Consider the following 21,690-nt stretch of genomic DNA (forward strand, 5'->3'; position numbering starts at 1 on the left):
GTGTCCCCTGCGTTGGCAGGTGGATTCTTAACCACTGTGCCACCAGGGAAGTCCACAGAGTACATTTTGTTAAAAGAGCTTATTTGGGCTTCCCTGGTGGCGCAGTGGCTGAGAGTCTGCTTGCTGGTGCAGGGGACACGGGTTCGAGCCCTCATCTGGGAAGATCCCACATGCCACGGAGCAACTAGGCCCGTGAGCTACAACTACTGAGCCTGCGCGTCTGGAGCCTGTGCTCCGCAACAAGAGAGGCCACGATAGTGAGAGGCCCGCGCACCGCGATGAAGAGTGGCCCCCGCTTGCCGCAACTAGAGGAAGCCCTCTCACAGAAACGAAGACCCAACACAGCCAAATAAATAAAGAAAGAAAGAAAGAAAGAAAGAAAAAAAAGAAAAGCTTCTCAAAAAAAAAAAAAAAAAAAAAGCTTATTTGAGGATTTTTATCCCAAGTCTCCTGTATATCCCCAAATCATCTCTCTTTGCCACGCTGTGTTTGCTGCCGGGGGTTTAAGGCCACATTTTGTGCAGGATATTACACAACAGAGACTGCACTTCAAATCCTGAAGTCCCCGCAGCTCTTGGAAGAGGACTTCTCTTGAGTTTTCCAAGTCTACAATCTAAGTGATATACTTTCACATTACTTCTTTGCCTCTAAACCATGATATGTCCAGACACCACACTGAGCTGAGATTCGATTTCATGATTTTCTCAATGCACACAGAGAAGTTGCCTTTTTTGACAATTTGAAGGAAAAAAAATAGTTCTAGGCTCAAACAAGTAATATTTTATCAGGCAATGGAAAGCCCTAAGAATAATCAAAGCAGATTCTGCAATTCAAACATTGACTGATACCGGGAATTCCCTGGTGGTCCAATGGTTAGGACTCTGTGCTTTTACTGCCAAGGGCCTGGGTTCCATCCCTGGTTAGGGAACTAAGATCCCACAAGCCATGTGGTGTGGCCGGAAAAAAAAAAAAAGAAAACATTTACAGACACTATTCTGTATACTTAGAGGTAGTATAAGTTGGTTTTTAAGAACTTGGGACTCTGAAGCTTTTGCACAGCAAAGGAAACCATAAACAAAACGAAAAGACAACCCACAGAATGGGAGAAAACATCTGCAAACGAAGCGACTGACAAGGGATTAATCACCAAAACATGCAAACAGCTCATGCAGCTCAATATCAAAAAAATAAACAACCCAATTAAAAAAGGGGTGGAAGATCTAAATAGACATTTCTCCAAAGAAGACATACAGATGGCCCAAAAGCACATGAAAAGATGCTCGACATTACTAATTATTAGAGAAATGCAAATCAAAACTACAATGAGGTATCGCCTCACACTGGTCAGAATGGCCATCATCAAAAAGTCTACAAACAATAAATGCTGGAGAGGGTGTGGAGAAAAGGGAACCCTGCTACACTGTTGGTGGGAATGTAAATTGGTACAACCATTATGGAGAACAGTATGAAGGTTCCTTACAAAACTAAAAATAGAGCTACCGTATGATCCAGCAATCCCACTCCTGGGCATATATCCAGAGAAAACCATACTTTGAAAAGACGTATGCACCCCAATGTTCACTGCAGCAACTATTTCCAATACCTAGGACATGGAAGCAAACTAAATGTCCATTGACAGAAGAATGGGTAAAGAAGATGTGGTACATTTATAACAGAAGATTACTCAGCCATAAAAAAGAATGGAATAATGCCATTTGCAGCAACATGGATGGACCTGGAGATTATCATACTACATGAAGTAAGCCAGGTAGAGAAAGACAAATATCGTATGACATCACTTACATGTTGAATCTAAAAAAATGATACAAATGAACTTATTTACAAAACAGAAACAGACTCGCAGACTTTGAAAATAAACTTATGGTTACCGAAGGGGAAAGTGCGGGAGAGGGGATAAATTAGGAGTATGGGATTAACAGATGCAAACTACTGTATATAACATAGATAAACAACAAGGACCTACTGTAGAGCACAGGGAACTATATTCAATATCTTCTGGTAACCTATAATGGAAAAGAATCTGAAGAAGAATATATATGTATATATGTTTAACTGAATCACTTTGCTGTACACCTTAAAGTAAATCAACCATACTTCAATTTTTTTAGAAAAACAGGTAGAAGGCTTTGGAGGGAGTCAGTCTGGCTGCGCTGAGAGAAGGGAAGGCAGATGCTTTTTGGCTGTCTGGTTTGGTTTCTGTTTTCCCAGAGACAAAATTCAGTTTTATCACATCTAGTGAAGTTGGACCCAGTTATAATAAAGAAAATGATGAAAGTGAACAAAAGGTACTGATATCCGCTAGACGTTTACTGGCTATGTTCCAAGTATGTTCATTTGACAGACAAAGGGAGCATTACTGAGTCACAGCCCTAGCCGGGCACAGACACATGGGGATCCCTAGAGGGAGAGATACAGGATTTCTTAAGGAGCAAAGCAAATTGCCTCCTTATTCTGTGACACTCCACATCCTATCAGCTTTCCTCTGTTACTGCCCCATCTCTCACTCACACACACACCCCAATCCATCATACTGTATACATACTTTCTAACTCGGGAGTTCCAATATTTTGCATATTTTCTGGTGGCACGGTACAAGAGGGATCTCTTGGTGCCTCCAGGCCAGCAGTATCAGCAGGCAGCATCTGGGAACTTACTGGAAACGCAGAATCTCAGCCCTGTCTTACACTGCTGACTGCAGAATCTGCATTTTATAAAGTTTTCTAGGAGATTCATTTACACAGTAAAGTTTGAGAAGCACTGCTTTAGCAAACATCCCTTGGGATTCTGCCACAGAGTTGTTTCCCTCTTACAGAGAAAATTCACAGTGGACTTGCTTGCAAAGCCCTAGGGCAATTGTATTCAGGGCTAGTCAATGAGAAAATGGTCCGTAAGAATGTTCTAGTCAAATGAACTTCAAGAGGAGTGTAGAATGAGATGTAATTCCCCATCCATCATCTCAAGAAAAAGTAACAATTAAATTCAGGCAAACAATAAAAAATCATTTTAATTAAACAACAGGACAGTAGCTCACCGGGCATGCAGGGCTTAATTTAACTTCCAGCATATGGACAGCACTGTTTGACATTCTAGACAGACTTTGAGAATACATTTTCCCCAAATGATGGAAGAATTCTTCTTTCCAGTCCATTTGATTGTTTTATTCCCATTGTACATATTTCAAAACTAAGCTATTGCCTCACCTCACATCCCATTGCAGAGTCTCCTTTAGGTTATTTCCTCCCTACCTCTCTCCCCAATAAAAGGGTTTTACATGTAGTCTAATCCAGTATGACAACCTCTTCCAGAATATTCCTGAAAGGTACAGAGGAAACCTCTGTCATAAGTGTTACGGCAGAGGGACTCCACTCCTCTATAAATCATACCATAATCTAACTCCAATAGACCTATTAGGAGAAAGTCTCAACATTGGGATATTTTAAAATATATTCTTTATAATCAAATATGGCCTTCCCGGAAGTCCACTTACTGGCTTTCGTGCTATTCTCTAAAGCAAAAGACAATGCAATGACTCCTTCTTCTATGGGATGGCAGCTCTCAAACTGCTGTTTGGCATTTAACCCATTCCCCATTAAATGCTGTTTGGCATTTAACCCATTTCCCTAAATCATCTCATTTTCAGGCTGAACATCTCTGTCTTCTTCAGTCACTCCTAAAAAGGCCTATTGATCAGACCCTAAAGTCTGGCACGTTTATCAGACTCCCGCCTGCCAGCATGGAGCAGGCACCCCATACGTGCCGGGTCTAAGTATAAAGTGATCTGGTCTCTGAAATCATTCTTGCTTCTCAAGATTCTCTGTGACGTTTCACCAGACCCAGCTCCAATACGTGGGACGTAATCCGTGTAGACAGGTAACAGTAGGACTCTCACGGTTCTTACCAATGAGCGCAGACTACTGCTGGTTTGTGTGCTCTCGTTTCCTTTTGATTCTCTCCAGCAGGTCACCCCAATTTCAGAATGACCTTAACTCACCTCTAACCCCCCGGGTCTTTATCGCCTGAGCAGATGCCAAGCCAGCTTTCTGACAAGCTGCTCTTTTGCCATCAACTGTGTGAACAGACAGGCCTGGCTTGACGTGTATCTGTTCAGTTTCATATCTCGGTCATTTCAGGCAGTTAGAACCCTGATCCTGTCCCTGCCGTTAGGCATTCCTTCCCCTGTGCTGATCGTCCTTCCCACATGAAGAGAGAGCCTGAAACGTGCCAGGCTTTGCCCACAACACAATGACACGTCCTATGAACATCTATCCTCCACGGGCTGACCTGTGCTCTCTGGAGCAGGATTTTTTCATTTCCTTCTCTGTGTTAGAGTCCTCTGACCACTAACTTAGCTTGGGCTTTGTTAAGATCCCCCAGCTGCCCCGATTCTCTCATTCTTGTCCCGGCTGCCTGTCTGGATCATATCTTCCACCCCGTCTAGGGGCCCTTCATGTTTTCAGGAAACCTGAAAACAGAGAGAGAGGGCTTGAGTTACCCCACTATCCTCTCCAACAGGGAGACCCACCGGCTTTAGAAAAGCACATCAGTTATGCACATTATCAATACCTGTCACGTCACCGAAACACCTCCTGCCTTCTCTCTGGCTCCCCCTGAACCACACTGTGGTTGGGTTTTGGCACCCAGACCCTGCCATCCACACCTTCAGGCTGCAAGTGTGCCTGCCCTGAATGTATCATTTCACCAGTTCTAAAACCTCAGATGCCTACCCAGCGAGGCCCGTGGCCTCGTTCTGAGGTACTTGCTTGTAAAGTGTGGCAAGCACAGTGACATCCTGTATTAAGGAATCCTATTATTCCCCAGGGAGGGGGGGGACCCAGGTGTGAGTTTGCTTGTTTTTCTTCTCCTCTAACCTCGAGGGCTGAATTTAGCTACTTCCTGTGGTGGTTACTGCTCTCTAATTGTTACCATCCTCTTTCAAGTTATATGGGGAACATGATGAAAAATACAAAAAGATGTGGCAGAACAAACTGTCTTGAATTCAGTGGTTCCCAACATTGGCTGCATATTAGAATACCTTGGCGGGTTGTTTTTTTAATCCTGACACCAGGCCCCAGACCAATTAAATCTGAAACTGCAGGGCTAAGACCCAGTTAATGAGTCATTTTTAAAGCTTCTCAGGTGGTTCCAATGTGCAGCCAAGGCCGAGAACAACGACTTCGGCCTGACGGGAGACTGGGATGGGACCTGGGAAAAAAGAGAAGGCATGGAAGGAATTTTAATCACTAAATTTAGGATCCATTGTTCCTGACACTGGAGCCAGTGGCATGAGGTGTATGTATTTTTTTAAAGTAAAGAAGCAAATATGAATTGTTTCTTTAAAAGTTAATATTAGTTTTTATAAGGCATAATTATTGCTGGGAACACTGAGATTTTACATAATTAGCAAGGTGTAAGAGTTATTTGAGGATCAGAAAAGGTTTTCCAAGAGCCAGTCAGCCGGATGTCCAACTGGAGGTAAATACAGCCTCTGGAGTTCAGGACGGGAGGAAATGAGGGTCAGTTTCCCAGTGGTTAGCTAGCTCCAGTGTTTTTCCACTGGTGGGACACTGAGGTACTTGGAAAGTAGCAAACAATCTCCTGGACCCTTTTTGCCATCACCCATCTGTGTGTTGTTTACAGAACACGAGAAGGCCGCTATGAGGGCAGAGACTGCAGACGTTTCACCACAGCTTCGCAGCAACGCCAGCCTTGCTGGCTCAACTGATTAATTGGTCACTCACATCTAGGGGATGGGATTCGAGACAGACTGTGTCCTTAATGGATTCCACTCGGCTGTGATTCACGTCAGGATGAGGTCCCAGGGTAGAAATATTCACAGCTGGCAACCACATCTGGCCTCAGAGCATCTTTGTTTACTTTGCTGCTTAGGGGAAAAAGAAAAAAAAAACCTACAGAAGCCAGTTGCTTTGCCTGAAGACACTTCAAATACACGTTAAGCCTCACTGGACTGAGTCACAGTGCCCTCTGGCATGCACAATCTTTATGATTTCCTTGGCCAGACATGGGGCTCTATTCAGGGATTCAGAGGATGCTTCTAACTCATTCACGACCCAAGTCTCCTTCAGCACTGAGTCATCCCCTCAAATAACTGATTTCTCTTCCCCGGAATGAGACGAGTGACTTTAATGCATAATTTTCTTCCTCTTCTAACAACTTTTCTCCACCAAATTTCCACACTTAGGTTTCTTTTCCTTTTGCATTGAGACCAGAAAGTAAATCTGGTTTGTTTCTCTTGAAACAAAAAAGCACAGCTGGCGAGCCAGCTATTTTGAGTCGTGAGGGCACAGTTCAAAGGCAGCAGCACACCCAGAGCCCAGAGCTGCCAGAGCACCATCGTTCTGCTGGTTTCTTACACGCAGGAACTCAGAGCTTCCCCCAAGGAGCCAGCTGCCGCATGCTGGAGCAGAACGAACACAAAATGCGATTGGAGAGGAAGGAGGCAGCACGTCCAAGCCCTCCCCGACTCAGAAGCCAAGAGGAGTCCGTAGAGTAGGCAAGGCGCGTGATGCACCCCCGGAGTGGGTCTGCTGGATGGCGGGAAGCAACGTTATTAAGGTCACAACAGGTCCAGGGGGACCCAGCTGGCTGAGATGATCTGCTAGCCAGTTAAACAGAGACAGGAAACCGCGTGTCTGATATTGTAAAAAAAAAAAAATCATTTGTCTTCCTGCCAGCTTTAGGCCTGCAAACCAAAGAGGCTGTTTTCATTTAAAAGAAACTCGACAACAATGAGAAAGGAAAGATGGAGACTTTGTGGCTACCAGGGGTCCCTGTCTGCTCGTCTCCTCGCTCTCAGCCTCTCCGGGTCCTGCGGGGCCTGCAGGCAGCTTGTGGGTCAGCCAGGAGCATTTAACCACAGCAGGTGAGCTCTGAGTCAGAGTGGTTTCTAGAGTCCTGGTTCCTAAGTTAACTAGATATAACTGACGTATTTACTGACAGTTCCATCCTGTAAAAAAAAAAAAAAAATCTCATGCAACCTAGAGATAGACACAGTAGTGGGGGGAAGACCAAAAAAAAGTAAAAATGGGAGCTGGGATCGAGACAAATGGAAGGTAAATGTAGGAAAACAGGCAAGCAGGGGTGATGTCAGTATGCAAAGTACACGCCCACATATTTGCTAGAAGCATGACTCGAGCTTTTCTGGTAGGGAGAAATACAACAAAACATGGTCATGTATATCAGGGGTTGGCCTGAAGCCTTGTTTTGTAAATAAAGTTTTACTGGAACATGGTCCGTCCATTTGTTTACATACTGCCTGTGGCTGCAACAGAGGCTCTCTGGCCTGCAAAGCCCAAAATATTCATGAACTGGTCCTTTACCAAAGAAGCTTGCTGATCCCTGCTCTACTTGAAGCTCTATATGCTTCAAAGTGTCCTTAAGGTCAGAAGCAAGTATGTCCTCATGAGGGGAATAATCTTTCCAAAGCAGAGAGCTGAGAGAAATTTCTCCTGGCTTCCTCAGCAAGGTGACAATACAATGCAGAGAACAGCTTCCTTAGCAGCGTTCTTTACCGTGAACCTGTCCCTCTGATTCACAGGACTGTTGCTGATGATGGATGGTACTTACAGACGAGTCAGAAGAAGGAATTTTCAGGAGGGAGAATGCAACACAACATTGGTACAAAGTGCCTCACTCATCTGGCTAAATCCAAAGACAAGACATTTGAATCTAGGGGAATAATAGTAACTCTTTACAGCCAAAATTTATTGCATAGTTGCTCTGTGCCAGGTACTATTCTAAGTTCCCTACATGAATAAACACATTTATCCTCACAAAAATCCTATTCAAAGTGAGCACTATTTCTATCCCCATTTTTCAGAGGGGAAAACTAAGGTAAATTGGTTCACCCAAGGACAAACAACTCATAAATGGCTTAGCTGAGATCTGAACCCAGAAAATCTCACTGGGGAGAGCACGATCTTCTCAAAAGATGAGCATCCTGCTGAGCGTCATTTATAAAGCTCGTTCCTAACAAGCCCATGAATGGTACAGCCTCTGGTTGTGCTGCTTGCCCAGGACTGGCTGAATGGGGAGTCTGGGCACAGATTAGCACTCAGGCTTGTGTCCACAGCCTCACATGGGGGTAAGACTGTTGTTAACAGGCACCCCCCACACACCTGAACGTGGAGGGTTGATGGTACTCCCTGAAAAAAGAGACAAGATTCTCCAACTCTCCTGTGGACAAATGGTGGAGAACCAACTGCGAAATCTTGGGAAGTTCACACCACTCTCTAGAAATCCATTTCTTTGTCAGTAAAATGAAAAGTTTGGACGAGCTAATTGCATGGGCTTCATTTCAGCATAAAAAAAGTTACGACTCCAAAAAGACTAAGATGACAAGTCTCGGCAAGGATGTGGAGAAAAGGGAACCCCTTTGCACTGTTGGTGGGAATGTAAATTGATACAGCTCCTATGGAGAACAGTATGGAGATTCCTTAAAACACTAAAAATAGAACTACCATATGACCCAGCAATCCCACTCCTGGGTATTTATCCAAAGAAATGAAAACAGGATCTCAAAGAGCTATCTGTACTCCTATGTTCACTGCAGCATCATTCATAACCGGCAAGACATGGAAGCAACCTAAATGTCCACCAAGGGATGAATGGATAAAGAAGATGTGGTGTATATACAATGGAATAGTATTCAGCCATGAGGAAGAGGGAAATCCTGCCATTTGTAACATCATGGATAGACTTTGAGGACATTATGCTAAATGAAATAAGACAGAGACAGACAAATACCTCATGGTATAATTCACATGTGGAATCTAAAAAAAAAAAGCAAACTCACAGAAACAGAGTAAAATGGTGGTTGCCATGGGCTGGGGGCGGTGGGGGAGGTTGGTAAAAAGGTAAAACTTTCAGCTCTAAGATGAATGAGTGATGAGAATCTAGTGTAAAATATGGTGACTATAGTTGATAACACTGTCTTGTACAATTGAAATCTGCTAAAAGAGAGTAGAACTTAAATGTTCTCACACAGACAAAAAGGAAAATATGTGAGGTGATGGATGTGTGAACGGCCTAGATGGAGGGAATCCTTTCACAAAGTATGTGTATATCAAGTCACCATGATGTACACTTTAAATATCTACAACTTTATTTGTTAATTATACCTCAATAAATTTGAAAAAATGCTAGAACGTGACATCAAAAAAAAGTTATGGGGGCTTCCCTGGTGGCACAGTGGTTGAGAGTCTGCCTGCCAATGCAAGGGACACGGGTTCGAGCCCTGGTCTGGGAAGATCCCACATGCCGCGGAGCAATTAGGCCCGTGAGCCACAACTACTGAGCCTGCGCGTCTGGAGCCTGTGCTCCGCAAGAAGAGAGGCCGCGATAGTGAGAGGCCCGCGCACCGCGATGAGGAGTGGCCCCCGCTCGCCGCAACTAGAGAATGCTCTCGCACAGAAACGAAGACCCAACACAGCCAAAAATTTAAATAATTAATTAATTAATTAATTAATAAAGAAAACAAAGCCAAGAGAATTACCCCAAATTGAGAAACATTAAAAAAAAAAAAAAAGTTATGACTCTAGGAAACAAGGCAACACACCTGAAAGCAGTTAGCACAGGTGGACCAACCACAGGAGGCTCTCACCCCAGGGCAGAGACCATCGCTACTATTGTTCTAGGGATTTCCATGGTCTGGGCCTTGGGCATGGTGCCAGCTCCCCTGCACTTCAGCTAAGGAAGGGGGTGGGACTCTGGCCTTGAAACCAAACTTTTCAGAGTCCAGGCTTGAGTTTAATGCTGATTGCCTTTCCCTCATGGCCATGGAGACTTGCCATTTCCAGAAGAAGCAGTTCAGCTGTAAGTCAGGAGGAAAGGTGGGATGGCCAGGGATCCAGCCATCTGGGAGCTGGGAGCAGTCCAGAAGCACACCTCCTTCAATCTGCCAAGTTACCATCCTAACCCAGCAGATGATGATAACAAACAACTGAAGAGCAAACCGATTCAGGCGAACTCCTTTTAACGCCTCCGTATTCCTTGTCCGGGGCTCCCCCGGGCTACCAAACAACTCCCTTGTATCAACAGATCCAGTTCAGAACAACATCTTGTGAAATGCTTCTTGAAGGTATTCCTACATATCTTCTTGCTTTGGGAAATAGTAGAGTATGATCCCATAGATAAAGTATGTGAACATTATCACGGAAACCAAAGAAATGTTCCTGAAAAGGCACCTCATCTTCTCTACGCGGAGCTCCAGGCCGGCACAAAGTTTGTAACGCATACAAAAAATGACTTCACTATCGCTATGGAAAAACACCCCCATTTCAGTGGGGAGTTCTGTTACACGAAAGGACGGAGTAAAGCATATTTAGCTCATTTCCAAATGACCAGGTTTAAGACCAAATGTATTCCTCTTGGGCTGACTGATCAGCTGGGCAAGTTACCAGCATGAAGCTAACGAGACCCATCTTTGGTTCTCCGGTTCCATTCCTAGCTGGGTGAGTTCACACCAGCGCTTTCACACTTCAGTGTGAGAACAGATCACCAAGGACACTGTTACAACACTGATACTGATGCAGTGGGTCCAGGAGGGCCCTGAGGTTCTGCTCTTCTACCAAGCTGCCCAGCAATGCTGCGGCTGGTCTGTGGACACTTGGAGTAGCGAGGGTTCCCCATTCAGAGGAGGGGTTCTCCCCAGCAAAGAGTGCACTCCTTATCCGGAGGAATGAGGGAGAATGGAGGCACCTACTGTGTACCAACTGCCACGCTGGCCCTCCCAAGCTTCACCTCCTTCAATCCCCACGGCATCCCGAGGCCATAGGTATCACTACCCGCACTAAGTGGTCCACAGAGGCACAGCCATCCAATGAGGCGGCCACGCGGCCCAAAGCAGCTTTCTGCTGAGAAGAGGAAGAGGGAGTGAAGCCCTTTGGCAAGGACAGAACTGCGATCGCCCCGAGCACTGACCTGAACGGCGCTGTGAGTCCTCCCACTCGAATTTAGCCACCTCCTACTGTGACTCTGCGTCAAAATAGGAACAACGCGCCTAATGTGTGATATTATCCGACGATGGAGGGATGTGGTTAGGTTTGATTACACACTGTGGACTCGGTATGCTCCCCCTACCTCTGTGAAGGCACGTGGAGAAGACAGAAGCTGCTCGAGGCACGAGTTATAGCAACACAAGCCCCTCCCAAACTCTTGCAGCGCGGTACCGACCCTTGCAGCGCCATACACAGGAGGTCTGAGTGGCCTGCTGCACACTGTGGTCAAGTCTCCACCACAGACCTCAGTGCTGGCACACACCAGAGGGCCGGACGGGCCTGGCTTCACATCTCAGGGTGAGCAAAAGTCCCCATCGGATATAAACCCCCAAATAATGCCAGCAGCTAACAGATGGGGCGCTGTCGTAAGCACTGCATGTAACAATCTAGCCGCAACCCACCCACCCCCCGTTTCAGTTCCATTTTACAGGCTAGGAGACATCAGGTAACTGGCCCAATGTGGCAAAGCGAACAAGTGGTAGAATGGGCCTTAAAATTCCGGAAACCCACCACAGATCCATTCTTAACCATTACACTAGACTGTTTATTTCGTACCTAAAACAAGCAGAAATCATCTCCTTGCCCGGCACTCTGCAAATGAAGCATCTTTACTGCACTTGGAAACCATTTATGAAATGAATAAAACAGAGTGGTTTTTTGGATTCTTCAAGGCTTAATGAGCGATCCTACCCACATCATGACTTTGCGAAGTGGACATGTCATCTGCAAGTGAACAGGGAGCCGTTAGCTTGGGGTCCCCACCCACATCCTGGGCTCACTTTGGTCCAGGAGCCTGACAGGGCTTGTTTGACTGACAGCTGTCACCAAGACATCAATAAGGACCCAGACAAATGCCTTCTCTTCTAACCAGAATTGTAGGGCTTGGTGAGCTCAGGGGGAGATAATGACTTCCTCAGAATTCTACACATCTTTCACCAAGCAGGAATCATCAGACAGGACAGGGAGACCTGACTTTTGGAGAGCAGCTGGAAGAACGGACCCCGGCCTCATTCTAATTGATCTACTTTAGGGAAGCAGGGAGCCACCGGGCATAACACAAGGCACCACTGGGGGGTTTTGGGGGAAAAGATAGGTACCTGGTTCAAAAAGAAAGACAGCAAGGTCTCTTTAATTCCTTTGTTTTGGAACATTGGTTTCAAACTCATGAAAGCTGGCAACACCTTTCTGTGATTCATATCTTCTGCTGAAGCTTGGTACACATGGCAGGTAAAGGAGAGCTGATTTACTCCCTTCTCCCTCAGTTCCTCAGAGCAGCCCCTGATGCGCCTCGGAATACAGACTTCAAACCCTGTACTAGGGACACAGACCTTGGTGAGAGTCTGGAGACCAAAGCTGTAGCCCAGCTCTGCCACTAACTAGCTGAGTAACTACAGGCAAGTCACCTAACTTCTGTGTTCCTGGCTCTCTGCCATCATCACCTGGGGACAGTAATCTAATCATCTTTCTGGGCCTTAAGACGATTATCTCAACGAATCTTCAGTATCTTCAATACATTCTCTGCACATTTCTCAGGTATAGAACATAAAGGTGCTTCGACAAGGTGAACAAGGCCAGAGGCAAACAAGCCATCACTACACACCAACCTCCGGGAACCTGAAAGGAGTGAAGATGGGAGGACTGGTGGCTTGTGTAGAGGCCCATCCTCCCCCAAACCATCTGCCAGGCTTCAGGCTTCATGCCAGGCGTACAGACAAGCAACATGGAGCAGGAGAGAAAATCGGTGCTAAATAATGCAAAGAGTTGGCATTTGTCCTTTTTTTTTTTTTTTTTTTTTGGTAGACTAGGCCTGGGTGCCTATAGAGGCAAAGGAACACAGTGGTATCTTGTTGTCTGAGGCTGGGCTGTCCCACCTGTCCATTCTTCGGAGGACTGAGGTCATGGCCTCGGTTAAGTAAATGGAAATCACCAAATACAGGAAGAAGGCAACCAAATTTCTAAAATGAGGATAAAATCCCAATGATGATGGAAAAAGGGAATAAGGGAGTTTACTGGGAGTCACAAAAATGTTCTGTATCTTGATTGTGGTAGTAGTTACACAGCTATATACATTAGTCACAATTCAGTGAAAATAGTATCTTCAAACGGTAGATTTTATTTTATGTAAATTATACATCAATGAATCTGACTTTTAAAAAAAATCTCAATGATATGATTTACCAAGTTTAGGATTTCCATGCAGAGTTCCATGCAGAAAAATCTCTCTGGATGAATGGATGATCACAGACCAAGAGGAGGCTTTCTTTTCACTGTATCCAGTTTGTCGAATTTGAATTTTTTAATATGTACATATATTATCTGTTTAGAAAGACAGAGATAGAGAGAGTGCAAGAAAGAAGGAAATAAAAAGAGAAGGAAGGGGGAAAAACCCTCACAGAAGTTTTATTTTATACACAGCCCATTATGAATCCTAGCTATGCCACCCACTAGTCATGGGATCCTGGACAAGGTGTTACAGTTCTCTGAGCTTGTTTTTCTCATCCATAAGATGGGGATACTAGCAGTGCCTACCTCATGGGGTGGCTATGAGATTAAATGAGGCCAGGCCATCAAAGGGGCTTAGCAACAAACACAGCAACTACATTCCCTCTGAATGTCAGCTATCATTCATAGTAGCACTGAAAATAAAGATCTACATTTAAAGAGTAAATCTTGTGGCTCAACTTTTTTTCCCTCACATATTTAAGAAAAATGTAAGATGTAAGTAATCATTATCCATTGTTTGTAGATCAGAAATCAACAAGAAAAGAGTGCTGTCCTAATAAAAATACCACACAGAACACTCCAGAGAGCTTTTGTGTTCACCATCTTATTTGACTTGGAGTAGAAAAATAAAAATTGCTTCAAGAGTTTTCCCACCTTATAAACCTGATCAAGGAGGTGAAAGACTTATATGCTGAGAACTATAAAACATTAATAAAGGAAACTGAAGATGATTCAAAGAAATGGAAAGATAACCCATGCTCTTGGATTGGAAAAATTAATATTGTTAAAATGGCAATACTACTCAAAGCAATCTACAGATTTAATGTAATCCCTATCAAATTACCCATGACATTTTTCACAGAACTAAAACAAATAATCCTAAGATCCATATGGAACCATAAAAGACCCAGAATTGCCTAAGCAATCCTGAAGAAAAAGAACAAAGCAGGAGGCATAACCCTCCCAGACTTCAGACAATGCTACAAAGCTACAGTAATCAAAACAGCATGGTATTGGCACAAAAAGAGACATACAGATCAATGGAACAGAATAGAGAGCCTAGAAAAAAAACCCCACACATCTGCAGTCAATTAATCTTTGACAAAGAAGGCCAGAAAATGGGAAAAAGTCTCTTCAGCAAGTGGTGCCGAGAAAGTTAGACAGTTGCATGTAAATCAATGAAGTTAGAAAACACACTCTCACCATACACAAAAATAAAATCAAAATGGTTTAAAGACTGAAACATAAGACGTGACACCATAAAACTCCTAGAAGAGATCATAGGCAAAAAATTCTTTGACATAAATTGTACCAATGTTTTCTTAGGTCAGTCTCCCAAGGCAATAGAAATAAAAACAAAAATAAACAAATGGGACCTAATCAAACTTACAAGCTTTTGCATAGCAAAGGAAATCATAAACAAAATGAAAAGACAACCTACAGAATGGGAGAAAATATTTGCAAATTATGCGACTGACAAGGGCTTAATTTCCAAAATATACAAACAGCTCATACAACTCAACAACAAAAAAAAACCCAATCGAAAAATGGGCAGAAGACCTAAAGAGACATTTCTCCGAAGAAGACATACAGATGGCCAACAGGCACATGAAAAGATGCTCAACATCGCTAATTATTAGAGAACTGCAAATCAAAACTACAATGAGGTACTACTTCACACCAATCAGAATGCCCATCATTAAAAAGTCTACAAATAACAAATGCTGGAGAGATTGTGGAGAAAAGGGAACCCTCCCACACTGTTGGTGGGAATGTAAATTGGTGCAGCGTAGAAAACAGTATGGAACTTCCTCAGAAAACTAAAAATGGAATTACCATGTGATATAGCAATCCCACTCCTGGGCATATATCCAGATAAAACTATAATTCAAAAAAGATACATGCACCCTTATGTTCACAGCAGCACTATTCACAATAGCCAAGACATGGAAACAACCTAAATGCCCATCAACAGATGAATGGATAAAGAAGATGTGGTACGTATATACAATGGAATACTACTCAGCCAGAAAAAAGAATGAAATAACGCCATTTGCAGCAACATGGATTAACCAGAGATTATCATACTAAGTGAAGTAAGTCAGAAAAAGAAAGACAAATACCATATGATATCACTTATATGTGGAATCTAAAATATGACACAAATGAACCTATCTATGAAACAGAAACAGAGTCACAGACATAGAGAACAGACTGGTGGTTGCCAAGAGGGAGGGAGTTGGGGGAGGGATCGACTGGGAGGTTGGAATTAGCAGATGTAAGCTTTTATATGTAGAATGCATAAACAACAAGGTCCTACTATATAGCACAGAGAACTATATTCAATATCCTATGAGACCCAGCAATCCCACTAGTGGGCATATACCCAGAGAAAACTATAACTCAAAAAGACACATGCACTCCAATGTTCATTGCAACACTATTTACAATAGCCAGGTCATAGAAGCAACCTAAATGCCCAACAACAGATGAATGGATAAAGAAGATGTGGTACATACATACAATGGAATATTAGTCATAAAAAGGAATTAAATTGGGTCACTTGTAGAGATGTGGATGGACCTAGGGACTATCATACAGAGTGAAGTAAGTCAGAAAGAGAAAAACAAATATCGTATATTAACACATATATGTGGAATCTAGAAAAATGGTACAGATGAACCTGTTTGCAAGGCAGAAATAGAGACACAGAAGTAGAGAACAAACATATGGACACCAAGGGGGGAAAGTGGGGGTGGGATGAATTGGGAGATTGGGATTGACATATATATACTAACTAATATGTATAAAATAGATAACTAATGAGAACCTGCTGTATAGCACAGGGAACTCCACTTCGCTGTACAGTAGAAACTAACACAACATTGTAAAAGAACTATACCCCAATTTTAAAAAAATCCCATGATAAACCACAATGGAAAAGAATATATTAAAAAATGTGTGTATATATATATATATATGTGTGTGTGTGTGTGTGTGTATGTATATATATATATACATGCACACACATATGTACATAACTGAATCACTTTGCTGTACATCAGTAATTAACACAACATTGTAAGTCAATTATACTTCAATTAAAAAAAAAAGTTTTCATTCCTTAATATAAAGAAGAGATGGTGGCAATAAGAGAAATGGACCCCAAAGTGTTCTTCCTAATACCTGATGTTGTAGGGGAGGAAAATATCCCCCTACAACAAATAGAGAGAAGAGAGATGGTTATTTTTAAGCATACTCCCTGGAGCATTTTAGAAGACTCTGAAATCACTCAAATATCTGAGTCATCAGCTGTGCTGAATTTCTTGAGTTGTACAATGAGAAACCATCTTTATGCTGATTATCTCACCTCATAAAGACACAAACAGTCTGATAATGTATAAGAGGGAAAACATGAATGTGGGCCCATGATTATCACATGAGTTGAAAATACACTGAAAACTGAAATCATAAATACCTTAAGAGCTTATAGTAATATACATATATATAAAATATATCCAACTTGCAAGCCATTTATCAACTTTTGTCCCCTTTGAATGAAATAAATTTTTCCATTGTGGATAAGCCAGTATGCAAAAGGAGAGAAAAGTTTCATAGATGGTAATAAACATGTCTGGATATTCCACTATTAGGGATTAATTCCCTTGGCTTAGCCTGGGCCTTGTTTTTAAAGGTGAAGTACTTGGGGAAGGTTTAACGTGGTAAACCAGGATATCAAGGTTACCATGTTTTAGTGTGATTTAATCTAGTTACAATGTCCCTCCTAACTCAAATTACATAAGGAAAATGAGAGACATGGAGTGCTTGTAGGACGAAAAAACAGAAGAGGGGAGTGATTTTGGAAAGTGTTGCGCTGACAAGATGTACATGCCTGCCTTTGTACACTGAGAACTTGGCACAGGTGGGGAGTGGAACAGGAAGGGAGGGAAACTGGCTGAAGGACACACGGAGAGAAAGAGGTGGGTTTGCACTGCCCATGAGCACCATACACAAAGCATGAGACTCATCACTTTCCATAGTCGGGACACACACAGTAGCAGGGATAGTGTGTCGACCCAGCACTTGTGTTCCAAAAGGATTTTTTATTGAATTGGACCTATTTGGGGCTAAAATAACCTTTCCCCATGCTGAATTTATATTCCTAAAACCAAGAGAATATTATTTGCATCATCAGCCTGGAAAAATTAAAAGGCTTATAATCTCCAGAGCTGGAGAAAGTAGATGGAAATTCATATGCTTATATATCTTCTGGGGGAGGAGAACAATTTAATAGTGGCTATCCAAATTTAAAATGTGCATACCTCTGATCCAGAAATTTCATTTCTAGAAATCTGTCTTGCAGAAATACTAGCACAAATGTATAAGATGTTTTAACAAAGATAGTCAATGTAGCATTAAGTGGAAAACTGGAGACACCTAAAATAAGCTACCAACTTACTTGGGAATAAGTTAAGAATGGTTAAGTCACTCATAGAAGGTATGCCATATTATGCAATTCTGGACAACAATTAAAAGGTGTACAATATATCTACCTATATTGCTTGTTTAGAAGAGAAGTAAAAGTGGGTGGGTGAAAAAATAATATTGCCAGGTAATATTTATAGTATGATCAACTATTTGTATGGAAAGATGGATGAGTGGGTGCAATGAATAGTTGGAGAGATGGACAGATAGATGGACAGACAGATATACAGATGGATGGTGGATGGATGGACAGATGGACTGGTGTTTGAGTGGATGGACAGATGGACAGATACATGGATAGATGAACAGAGAGATGGATGGACAGAGGGACAGATAGATGAATGGATGCATAGACAGATGGAGAGATGGATGGGCAGATGGAGAGATGGAAAAGTGGGTGGATGGATGGATGGGCAGATGGATGATGGATGGGCAGATGGATGGATGGGCAGATAGAAGACAGGAGGGAAGGTAGGAGGGAGAGAGGGAAGGATAATATTGGGTTGGCCAAAAAGTTCGTTTGGCTTTTTGTGGAAGATGTTACAGAACCCGAACGAACTTTTTGGCCAATACAATATGCATGATGGATAGAGACAAGTGTGCATCCAACAGGCTATCATTACTGAGGTTAATGTACTTTCCCCTTCAGACAAATCCTAGGAGTATGTACACACAACAACTTGAGTTAAAGCAAGTCTCCCTCCTGAATCATACAGCCTCCTCCCAACTCTGGACCAGTCGTTCTCCAACTTGAGCTGCCTCAGAATCACCCTGGGCCTGCACCCAGAGTTCCTGGTTCCACAGTCAGGGGTGGCACCCCGGAGTCTGCATTTCTAACAAGTTCTCAGGTGATGCCACTGCTGCTGTTCCAGGCCCTGCGCTTTGAGAACCACTGCTCTGGGTGACACAAACTATTTCTCAGTGACAAATCATCATGTGGGCCCCGGGAGCCAGATTTGATACAGACCAGAGCCAACCCTGCTACCCCTTAAGCCCCTCTTTCCAGCAGGTGAAGGGGGCCTGGTCCCCAGTGTGAGCCCACCCTCCAGCACCCGCCAGGAAGGGATGTGCCCTGAGCCTGCAGACCATCCCGAGAGGAACACTCACCTTCGGAGAAGATGATGTGGTCATTGCACTCTTCGGAGCTGCAGGAACACATGAAGAAAGTCTCTCCAGACCCCTTTTTTTCCTTCATAATACACTCTGGAGAAGCAGCGTCGTCAAGGACAAATCCATGGTAGGCGATCTTGGGGTCATGGCAGACCGTCTCCAGCGTGATGTTCTCATCATTCTTTCTCCTGGGGTACAGAGAAGGAGGGGGTGAGTGTGGTCCCACAGGGAAGCAGTCTGGGCTGTGTCTCCATCAGGACATTGTTTCTAACAGCAGCGCTGCCTCCTGTTCTCCATCACTTACAGGTTGTCCCGTCATGTCCTGTGCTTTTCCACGCACTTCAGTTTTTCCTTTGCTTATCTCAGAACCCACTTAGGATCATAACGTGAGGGCTTTCCTTGGAGACAAACCTGTCAGAGAACTTTACACGTTATGCCTTAATTAAATCATTAAAGGGAGGGCGTGGGGAAACAGGAGATCGCTAGGTCCTCGGGGTGACTCCAAACCTTCCATCCTGACCGCACTGTGAAGCTAGCATTGCATCTCTAGTTTGCTGGACAGAATCTAGCTAAATATTACTCAGTCATAAAAAGAACAAAATTTTGCCATTTGCAACAACATGGATGGACTTGGGGGGCATTACGCTAAGTTAAATAAGTCAGACAGAGAAAGACAAATAGTATATGATATCACTTATATGTGGGATCTAAAAAATACAACTAGTGAATGTAACAAAACAGAAGGAGACTCACAGAGAACAAACTAGTGGTTACCAGTGGGGAGGTGGGGAGAGTGGGAGGTACCAACTGTTGGGTATAAGACAAGCTCAAGGATGGGAATATAGGCAATATTTTGTAATAACTACAAATGGAGCATTATCTTTAAAGATTGTATAAAAAATTAAAAAGTAATACATTTTGAAAAAAAAAACCTAAAAAAAACCACCACAACCCCTACCTATCCTTAACCCCCAAGCTATTGGAAGGTCTTGGCAAAAACAGTGGCCATGAAACAAAAGGACCTCCCTCCCTGCCCCCATAGCTGTGTGCCCGCCTGTGTAGGTGGGGGTTTGTGTTTGGTTTTGGTAACAGAATGAAGCCGTGCCGAGTCCTCCGGGATCCCAGGGAAAAGCACGGGGTCCCTGCCTTGTGAAGCCTCCAGAGGCCCCGGGATGGGACAAGGAAGAAACTGTGAGCCACGAAGGAAAGCTGCTCTGCAGCCCTGGGGCAGCTCTTTCAGAGCCCCCTGCCTTCCACCCCCCGCTGCCTATAGAACTAGAATCAGAGGGAGGAAACTCAACCACAGTGCTTGAGGCTCCGTAAGGCCCTCAACTGCTTCCTCCACTCAGTGCTGTAACGGGGTCTCCCGGACAGGCAGGGCCCACTGTGCAAAACATCTGTGGGTACACTGGAGCACAGAAAGGGAGGATACAGTGAAATAAGTACAGACTTCTTCGTCCTGCTACTGAAGAGGCTGTCCATATCTGCGACAAAAGAACCCCAGTTATGAAAATTAATTTTGGTTCCAAAATATTTCTATCCTTGAAAAGGACTTAAGCATTTCACGTGGTAAGAGTACACAACTGGCATTAGTTCAGTGAATGAATGAATCGAGGAATCGAGCGAGGAAATGAAAAGAACACTACAACTGATCATGGGAGAGTACCACCACAGAGAGCAGAGTCTTTTATTCCCCCACTGGGCTATTCCCAAGATAGCCTGGTGTCCGAGTGTGCGTGCCCCGGTCGCAGACTCTGAGGCTGTGAGATCTCTGGATCCCTGTGCAGGAGCTCTAGGGAGATTCCCCTGCAGGGACCAAAGGCAGCAATGCTGCACGGAGCGGGGAGGGGGTCGCGATGAGGCTCCTGCTGACCTGTGGGCAGCTGGGGGCTGGGATGGCCCATCAGAGCTGTCCCAAGCTGAGGCAAAGCGGTCAGGCGTTTGGGCCGCTGCAGCAACCAGTCCTGGGATGCTGGCTGCTGGTACAGAGAGGCTGAACCTGCCGGACTCCAGTGAAGCAGCTCGGGGAGCGGAGGGGAGGAGCACCCCTGGAGGGCTTGGGGTGACCCCTCAGCCCAGGGTGAGCGCCTCAGTGCTGCCTGGGCGGGGGTGCAGGACAACATCCCTGGCGCCTCCCTCTCTCCACATCCAAATGTGTCGTTGCCCAGAAAGGTGAAAATAACGTTCACTGTATTTAATCTTCAGGGCTGAGACACAGAGGGCACAGAGAGGCTTCCCCACATGCCCGCATCTTCTGAGACAGCAAAGCTTCAGTGCCAGGGACGCGTGATTCACACTCCACCCCTTGGACTTGTACTGGGGTAGGGAAACTACCTTTAATGAAAAGAGCCTGTTTGGGTGCAGAAGTATGTTCTCACCTCCAGTGGATATTTAAGTAAAGACAGTCAGCAGAAAACAGAAAGGAAGAGGAGCCTGGGGTCACCTGGTCTGGGGTCTGAGGCTTCCTGCCCCGAACCTGACAAGTGGTCCTCCGTCCTCTCTTGAACTTGGTCTGACTCTTCCAGAGAAGGAAGCCTGTCCCACTGGCAGGAAACCACGACTGAGAAAATGTTTCAACTGATCCTGAGTACAAACAAGTCTGTCTGTCCCCTTGTAAATGTTACGGGTCTCCTTCTGTCCTGCAGAGTTCTGCACAACAAGTTTACTGTATTTTCCACTTGAGAGCCCTTCAGATCTCTCAACAGAGCCCACATCCTCTTTACTGGACTAGCCGTGGCCAACTGCCCCCACCCGCCCTCAGATGGCACGCTTCTGAACCTCTGATCACACTCGTGCCTCTGCTCTGAACACCATCTCTGTCAAAATCCCTGTTTCA

General features: G+C 44.2%; 1 protein-coding gene and 1 long non-coding RNA gene across 4 annotated transcripts in view; one reads left to right on the forward strand and one right to left on the reverse strand.

Annotated features, from left to right (window-relative positions):
• Positions 1-21,690, reverse strand: part of TGFBR2 (transforming growth factor beta receptor 2) — a 94,763-nt gene that overhangs the window by 36,506 nt on the left and 36,567 nt on the right. The window contains exon 3 of the mRNA XM_082348608.1: positions 18,852-19,042. Within this exon, the coding sequence (XP_082204734.1) occupies positions 18,852-19,042 (191 nt within the window). The remainder of the gene's footprint in view (positions 1-18,851; positions 19,043-21,690) is intronic.
• The window catches only part of LOC309608533, an 87,804-nt gene that overhangs the window by 30,120 nt on the left and 35,994 nt on the right, over positions 1-21,690 (forward strand). Inside the window, exon 2 of one of the 3 annotated variants that reach the window (XR_014232933.1) lies at positions 6,714-12,348. The exons of 1 other annotated variant lie outside the window; for it this stretch is intronic. This is a non-coding gene — a long non-coding RNA (uncharacterized lncRNA). Of the gene's footprint in view, positions 1-6,713; positions 12,349-21,690 lie in introns of those variants that run through there. One more of the 3 variants, XR_014232934.1, reaches the window with a different exon arrangement.

This window comes from Balaenoptera borealis (genome assembly GCF_965194805.1).
Source record: "Balaenoptera borealis genome assembly, chromosome: 12".
NCBI classification, from domain to species: domain Eukaryota; kingdom Metazoa; phylum Chordata; class Mammalia; order Artiodactyla; family Balaenopteridae; genus Balaenoptera; species Balaenoptera borealis.